The 8,546-nt window shown below is 55.4% G+C and overlaps 1 protein-coding gene across 1 annotated transcript; it reads right to left on the bottom strand.

Moving 5' to 3' along the window:
* Positions 1 to 218: 218 nt before the first annotated feature.
* LOC138690679 (brain-specific homeobox/POU domain protein 3) lies at positions 219 to 2,200 on the bottom strand. Its single transcript, XM_069810823.1, has 2 exons — positions 1,981 to 2,200; positions 219 to 1,350 (listed from the first exon to the last, which is right to left on the bottom strand). Exons 1-2 carry the CDS (start codon positions 2,194 to 2,196, stop codon positions 445 to 447), a joined length of 1,122 nt encoding a protein of 373 aa, XP_069666924.1. The 5' UTR covers positions 2,197 to 2,200; the 3' UTR covers positions 219 to 444.
* Positions 2,201 to 8,546: the final 6,346 nt, after the last annotated feature.

The raw sequence follows: 8,546 nt of genomic DNA, 5'->3' as shown, positions 1-8,546 counted from the left end.
GGCACCACGGCCCCCACCTGCCCTGCCAAGCCGGGAAGGGGCAAGGGGGCTGCAACAAAGACCTGCCGGGCTCTTGCTGCTGCTGCCCTGACTCTGAGCACCCCAAAACACCCCCCTAGGCCTTTCGTTTTGTCTTTTCTTTTTTCTCCATCTTTTTTTCCAGTTTTATCTACAAAAGCAGTCTGTATCAGTCATAACAGCACAGCCACTTTGCCCGGGGGTGAGGAGCAGGCACCAAACTGTTCACTTCGCTTTGGGCAGGTTTCCCTTTTTTAGGTTTATTTTTCTTTTTTTTTCCCCAATTTTTTTTTTAAACAAACAAACAAAAAAGCCAACAACCCCAACCCCTGCCCGTTTTGGAGGGGCTGGGGGCCAGGACCACAGCGGGCCGGTTGCAGTGGGGGGAGGCAGACACTCCCCACCACTGCCCTCCCAACCCCTTCTTCAGTAGGTGGCAGAAAATTTCATCCTTTTCTGCTTCTGTCTCTGATTGCAAAACCAGACCCGCACCACGTTCTTCTTCAAGTCTAACTTCTCGGCGATGGCGGCAATTTTCTCCGAGGAGGGCCGCGGCTGCACGGCGAAATAGGCCTCCAGCGACCGCTTTTCGGGGGCAGCGATGGAGGTACGCTTGCGTTTCTTGTCACCCCCCGTGTAGATCTCAGGTTTGGTCATTTTCTCCCTCTGGGCCCGCTCGGCCTCCTCCAGCCACGCTTCTAGGATGGGCTTGAGGGCCACCATGTTGTTGTGGGACAAGGTGAGAGACTCAAACCTGCAGATTGTGCTTTGGCTAAGGCAGCCCACCCCCGGGATCTTCAGGTTGGCCAACGCGGAGCCCACGTCCGCTTGGGTCACCCCCAGCTTGATCCTCCGCTGCTTGAACCGCTCGGCGAAGGACTCCAGCTCCCGGGGGTCCGTCTCCGTCTCGGGGCCGGAGATGACGGCGTGGGAAGCGAGGCCGTGGGGGTGGGACATGTTCATAGGTTGGGAGTGGTGGGCCATGTGGTTGATAGCTGACATGTGGGAGTGAGGGTGCGAAGGTGTGGAGCCCACGTCCGGGCCCGGCACCCCTCCGAGGGGGAGGGCAGAGTTGAGGTGGTCCAGGAGCTCGCCGTCCAGGCCCTGGGAGGGCTGGTGGTGGTGGTGGTGGGGATGGTGCGTGGTCAGCACGGACGGGTGGTGCAGGTGGACGGAGGACGAGGTAGGAGTACAGGACACGCTGCTCATGGTGTGGTAGGTGGCATCCGGCTTGAAGGGGTGGGTTTTCTGCGATACTATATCCACAGCGGCCAGAGCCTCAGCACCCCGCAGCAAGGTCTCGTCAAAGCCCGCAAAAATGTTACCCTGGATCTGGATTTGGGGCGGGGGGGGAGCGGGATAAAAGTGGGAGCAAAAACAAACCGAAAGAGCGGGAGAGGATTAAAAGGAAAGCAGCGTTATGGAGATCCCACTCTGCCCCTGGGACAGGTAAGATGAACTGAGTTCAACTCCCCCCCCCCAAATAAAAGGGCCAGGAGCAGGGTGCCGGACCCCGGGCACCCACCCTTCCCTCTGGGGCGACCTCCCCAAAAAAGAGAGCAGCCGCAGAGGGGGGAGAAGCCAGTGGGTGTCCCGCAGAGCCTCTGCTCTACCGGCTGGCACGGCCGAGTTGGGCAAGACGGCTGCTCTCTCCCAGCCCGGGACGGACCCGCCAGCTCTTCCCCCGGCTCCCCCAGCCCCTTTCCCCGCTCCGAGCACCCTCGGCGGCAGGGACAGCCCCCAACCCACCGGACCAACCGCCCTGGAGGAGAGAGGGGGACACCCCCCCCAAAAAAAAAAAAACCCCTAAACGAAACCCAAACCCAGACGGAACCCGTCGGCTGCCGAAGTAAGTCGGGGAGGGCGGAAGGCAGCGCGGTCCGGGAGGGTGCGGACCCCCCAAAACCCACCCGGGGGAAGGGGGGGGTGGGAAAAGCGGAGCCCCGCCGAGGTGCGGCTTACCTGGGGGGCGGGCAGGCAGGCTCTGCGGATGGCTTCGGAGCTGGTGTGCAGGTGGGGGTACTTGGGTTCGTGCAGGATGGGGTGCATGCTGAACGCCTGCTTGCTGTTCATGGACATCATGGTGGGCGAGGAGCGGGGCAGGGGCAGGGGCGCTCCGGGCAGCCCGGCTCCGGGGGCGCGGTATTGTCTGGCTCCGCCGCCCGGCATCAATGGCATTATAGCCCGGCCCCCCCGCCCCCCCGCCCGCTTATTGGACGGCTCTCGGGAGGCACCTCCCACCGCCCGCCCCCCGGGCAGTGAGCTCACCCCCCCCCGGTTGTACACCCCCCCAAAAAATCGGGACTCACCCCCCCCCCCCGCCCCGGCACCGCGCAGCCCCGGGGGTCCTCACGGCTGCGCCGCGCTCCCCGCGCCCCCCCTCCCCGGCGGGGACGGGAGATGGGGATGGGGGGGGCGCGCTCCGGGCTCCCTCCGGCCCCGCACCGGCGGCGGGGGGGGGCGAGCGGGGCCGGAGCGGTGCTGCGGGAGCCGGGACGCGCTCCTGCCCCGGGACGGCCGCCGTCGAGCAGCCCCGGGGCCCGGCCCGGTACGGTACGGCCCCGGCTGCGTCCTCCCGGGCGGCTCTGCCCAGCCCCTGCCCGACCCCTGCCCGGCCCCTGCCCGCAGCTCCGGGCGGGGTTTCCCCCGGGGGTGTGGGGAGCAGAGCAGACCCGAGCCCGGGTGTGAGCCGGAGCCTTCCCACCCCCCCTCCTCTCTCTCTGCAGGGAAAAAGTACCTCGGGTTAAAAACCGTAAGAACGATGAAATAAGGAAAAAGTTTCACCAACTTTTTTTTTTTTTTTTCCCCCTGCTTCCATGAAGCTACCTGGCTCGATTACCCAAACCCTCCTGCCAGTGCAGCGTCCTGCGGTCTCCACGTCTGTCTGTCTGTCTGTCTCTCTGCAACCTCTCCATCCTCTCCAGCCCATTGCTGCCTGTCTCTGCCTGACAGTCTCTGCCTCCAGACTAACCCATCCATACGAATTCCCACTCAGCCTGCTGCCCGTGGCATTTCCTTCCCTCTCCTCCCTCCCTGCCACCAAGCCCAGATCCTGTCGCTGCAAAAAAGTGTGGAGGTGAAGTTTGGTGGTTGCGTGCTGGATTGGGGAGGGCTTTGAAGCCCCCTGGCAGCTTCCAGCCCTGCCGAAAGGCGCAGGAGAAACGTGACAGGCAGCAGCACTCTCAGCCCAGAGCAGGGGACTGATGGAGGGGGAACCCCAGGGCCTGCTGGAGAGAGGGGACGGTGGCCATGGGGTTGATGGAGGATAGGAGGGTGCTTGGTCATGCTCAGAGCAAATGCCTTCTCAAGGGAACGGTGGGTGTTTATGCAGCCCGGAAAATCCAGCCCAGCAATGCGTGTAAGGACAATTATACACAGTGCAGGTGTTTTAGGAGTCAGGGTTAGTATCAGTTTTCCTGGCCCCTTTCCCACTCGCCCTCTTCTCCACAGAGCCTGCGCACGGCATCCTCGGAGACGTCCCTTCTCATGGGGATCCTGCTGGGCACCTTGGGTCAGACAGCGTCAGCAAGAGTCCCAAAATCCTGACCAAACCACAGCCTTACCTGAGAGGCTGAAGCATCCCCTGAAAGATGGTCCTTTGGCTCTGGACATGCATGGGGAAAGGTCACATCCAGTCACAGGAGGCTTTGAAAGCAACCATCACCATGTGTGTTGCTGCCCAGATTCAGGCACGGCCACCAAACTGCAATGCTTCTGCAGCGAGAAGGTCCCTAAACTGGACCTGCGTAACACATTGCGTGCGCAGCGGGATGGAGGAGAGGCCGCGGGGGGCTGAATCCTGACTCCGGAGTAGTCTCCTTGGGGGAAGAACTGCATCAGCACTATGGTGCTGCCAGGAAAGCCCTCTCCCTGGTGGCCTGAGAGATGGGAGAGGGTCAATGGCCAGTCCCCGCACACCACGGTCCAGGCAGACCTTCCCATTCACTAAAGCATCCTACACGTGCCAGAGGCCACCAGGACCAGCAGTGTGGCCGGCCAACACACTGATGCTCCAACTATCCACAGGCAAGAGCAGGCAGAAGCTCTGAAGCTTCTCCCCCTTCTGCTTTCTGTCAGCACAGCTCTCTGAGTCATGGTCTCCCCTCTGCTGCTTGCGGAGAGACTGCAGCATCAGGTGATGGGCAGAGGAGAGCGGCTGCCAGAGAGGTTCACTGGAAGCTTTCTGTGCAACGGAGACTCAGGCAGAATTATTGCAAAGGGGAATTGTCCCTCCTGGGAGCTCTGCAGTGGGCCCAGGCACTTTCTCTCCCCTTCAGCTGACAGCGCCTGGATTTGTTAACTCTCTCATGACAGCCAGAAGCTTTTGACAGGGTATTTCATAATTTCTTTTCCTGGGCTCTTCTTGCTGACTCTTCTACCTCCTTTTTCCTCACTCTCTGCACTTCAGCAGCTCAGAGAAGGAAGGTTGCAGAGAGCGGTTCAGTTCCTAGCCCTGGATTTGACTCTCCCCAAGGAAGCAAACTTTGTGCCAAGCTGCATTTTGCTGCAAGGAACTGACTCTAGACTTTGCCCCAGAAGGTGCCTGGGAGGTTGGGGACTCTGGGATTAGACCTGGGCATGCTCCTCTTCTGCACATCACTCAAAGAGTCAGCTGGAGCAAGGGGAAATCAGATAAGAGTCTCCTCTTCGAGGGGCTCAGCAGCTGGTTCTCCACACCTCCAGGAAGCTCAGGACCTGAAGGAACTCAGACCCTGAGGACCGCACAAGGCTCATGAGCTCAGCAGGAAGCACAGAAATACCTTTTCCAGTGCACGAAGTCATTTCCGATCTCATTTTCCACACTTGCGACCACTGAAACAATTGCTGAAGCAGCGGAACAGCTGTCTCAGGCCAACCCAAAGACCCAACTAGCCTTGGGACTTGGGTGTTCACCTAGGAAAATTAGATAAGAAACAGATGAAGTAAATGGCATTCCCTCCCTTTCATTCCCCTGTGTATCAGAGTTTAGCAGACCTCTTTTCCAAACAGCCAAGTCTTCACCCTTTGAGTCTCTTCTCATCACATCCCTGAGCATCCTGCCCTGGATTTGCTTTATCTTGGCAATGACCTTTTTGAGCAAGAGACACTCAGGGTGGGATCCCCGAACACACCTCTGCACACTCTGAACCAGAGACACAGGCATGCACAAGCAGGGACACAGTGGGGCACCACGGTGACAGCAGGAACCCCCTCCCAGCTCTATTCCATGGATGAACCTGTCCTCCTAGCAGCTCCTTCACAGATTTGTGGGCTGGTCCCAGCAAGGAAGAGAGCAGGTGCCCTCTGTATCAACTGCCTCAAAGCCTCTGGATTTATTCAGGAGTTACCAGGTTCCTCTTGCGTAGGGAAAACTGGGTGCCTTACAACCAGGGTGTGCAAAACACCAAACAAGGAGGAAAGTTTCTACAACAGCGATAATAACTAACATCTAAACTACTTGCACAGCAATGGTGTGCTGGTTGTTTATTTAGCCCTTTGCACTTCTGAATCTTGAGAGTACTTTGCAAGGAATGGGCCAAAGTTTCAGGTGACTGCCAATGCTCAGCTATGGCTTTCTTGAGCAACATGGGGCAGCTCTGCAATGCTCACTGTAGTCTCTTCATGTATATACTAGCTTTCCTCCCTAATTGCTCCGTAAATACAATAGTCCATACACCCCTCTTACCCATCCATATCAGCAACTCCTGTGAAGCAGGAGGTATTTCACTAGAATCAGGATAAAAGAAAGGTGAGTCAGGATCTCTCCTATTAGAGCCAAATAAAAACACTGAATACAGAGCCTCATGATCTGAATCTTTTGAAAATGAATTCCTTCTGGGGGGAGCCCAGCTTCCAGGCCAAGAGCTGACACCCCAGCCTGGCTGGTGGCTTTGGGAATCCTTTCTGAGATAAATCCCTATGCAGAAATGGAGAGCTAGAAGGCTCTTCATGTTATTGTTGCTCCTTGTGATGATCAAATGTTGTGGTTATCTGCCACGGCACGAAAAACTAGCAAAATGGGCCATGAATATTGTGGGTATATGACATCTACAGCCAGTGTATTAGATGCTCTCGTTTGTCATTCCCACTGGAAAAATATTCTTGGAGATGCTCTCCAGCAAGGTCTGTGCTCAAGAAGCTCCGTATCTCTGTTGTTTTTTGAAGATGACCCATAATTTCTTGGTCTGGCTTCCTGCCTCTAACCAATAAAATCTTGCAACACTCTGCCTAATCCCCATGTTTTCAATCAAAGGATAAGTCAATGCAGACTTTTTAGAGGGTTGTCCTGCCTGCCATGTGGTTTGATGCCTCAGGCAGTTGCCTCCAGACTCCAGCTGTTTTTATTACCTAAGTGGGTTTGATTGCTCCTTCATTTGTGCATGAATGAGAGCCCTTGGCACCCTCGTGGGCTTTAATGGGGTCTGTGTGTTCTAGCTACCAATTAAACCCACTGGCAGCGATTAACAGCTTCCAGCGTAACATGGAGCAGAGGGCACATGGCTTTCCAGGTCTCCGGGAGAGGATCCGGCGGAAAAGGGACACGGCTTTCTGCAGAACGATGGAGCGCAGGGGCCCTTCCCGAGCAGACAGCTGGGTTGGCTGGAAATGGCTCTGTCCCCAGGTGACCACTGCCACTTTCTTCTCATCGGCGCAGGTCCGGCTCAGCTGTGCCAGGCTCACTCTGTGCCAGCTCAGAGACATTTTCCAGCAGCAGGCTGCTAAAGGTGACGATGCTGGTGGGCAGCCGAGGATGGGTGTCACCCCAAAGTGTGGGTAGAGACATTAGGGGACAGCTACCCACCTGTACGGACTGACCTTCAGGACTGCTCCTGGAAAATGTTGCGTGGGGTGATGTGGACATCAGGAAATCAGTGCATGGAGGGTGTCCCCCCACCTGACGCGGGACAGGTAAGAGGACCCTTCTCCCTCCCCCCCCCCTTTCCTTGTGGTCCTTCCCAGGGCCTGAGCAGCTGGAAATAGCAAAAAATGGTGAATTTCTAGTGCACTGGACATTTTAGGCTTTCACTTAATTTCAGCCCCAAATAGCCAATAGGTCTCATTACCAGCAGCCATCCCAGTCCCTGCCTGCGGCTCTGCCTGGCCTCTGGCTGCATCCTCGCTGTCCCAGGGCCACGGCTCCCGTTAGTACATCTCCTCGGCCCTGCTCGGCCGCTTGGCAGCTCCAACACAACCCGCCACCATCTGTGGGAACCCTGGGGAGGATCCATCCGTCAAAATTAAGATGTTTGGGGATTAAATGCTTCGATCTCATCGGAATTGACATTTTCTGATGAAAATTGGTTTTGTCAGAAAATGTGGAAGCGGCTCTGCTTGCCAGAGGTCTGTACACTGTGATCAGGTGATGGTTTAAATTGTGGGCTTGAGTGCAGGGACGGAAAATCAAGCCCCAAGCGCTTTTTAACCTAAACTAAACTCTGTAACTTGTCTCACTTCCAAGAGAGGCCCAAGGCATCGAGGAGAACATTTCTCCTGCACAGGATGTGCTGATTTAAACTTGGTGCAAGATCAAAAACACGATCACGACAAGCTGAAGTGATACCCCATGCGACTCTGTGGCAAACAGCGGCATTACAGAAGCCTCAATGGACCCCAGATTCTGTGCTGAAATTACAAAAAGACATCACGTCCTGGTTCAAAATATCATGCTTTCAAAACACCTGTTTTTCTAGAGGCTGGGAGAGGAATATAGAAATAGCTCCCGAAGACGAAGAGATTCTCTTCCTTAGCCTGAATAGCACAGCGTATTTTAATGCACAGGTCTAGCACTTTAGGTGTAAGAGAAAGGCTATCTGTGCAGGCCAATGCTGCAAGCCAGCTTGTAAAAATCCTTATTAAAACTCCGCTGAGCCTAATCGTGAAAGATAGCTTTTAATTAAAAAGTGCAACCATTCAGCCAACTTTTATAGGAGATTGCTATGACCCCAGGAGATGCCAACCAGCAATAGACTAAACTCCTTCCGGAGGGAGGGATTTTTCCCATCCCTTGTTAGCTGGCAGGGAACATCTCTGACTGTTTTAAATGGGCAACTTCACAAGTTTCCTGAGTGTGGTTTCTTCCATTAGGAAATGGGAATCTTTTAACAGCTCACCCAGGCAGCAAAATTCCTCCACTCCCATCTATTGCATTAGGAGCCTGGAGTCCATGCTGCTCAACTCCATGGAGCAGGAGAGAGAGCAAGAGAAAAGAAAATCCAGATGGGGCAAAGTGTAGCTCGACTTTTTAATACTAAATTATTTACAGTAAGTAAAATCGTGTGTGTCAATTGTGAAAAGAGTCCAATTTGTTTGATTTACATTGCAGGGGGGTGCCCTAGGGTAGGGGGTGTTTAACTATCTCCTCTAATGTAATTGCCTATGGCAGCCCGTTAAATATTTGATAGGCTGCCTGAGCAAAGTAAGGAACTTCGTCTGATAGGCTCTCGCAACCCTTTCAGCGTATCAAATGTATTTGCAGCCAGAGAGTACCTGAGCCCTTTCTATTGTGTAACTGGTGCTAAGCACGCTCATTTTAAGCCCCCGCAGACTGC

This window comes from Haliaeetus albicilla, chromosome 23 (genome assembly GCF_947461875.1).
Source record: "Haliaeetus albicilla chromosome 23, bHalAlb1.1, whole genome shotgun sequence".
Classification (NCBI taxonomy): Eukaryota; Metazoa; Chordata; class Aves; order Accipitriformes; family Accipitridae; genus Haliaeetus; species Haliaeetus albicilla.
The sequence above is the reverse complement of the archived record's forward strand: the minus strand, read 5'-3'. Positions and strand labels throughout refer to the sequence as shown.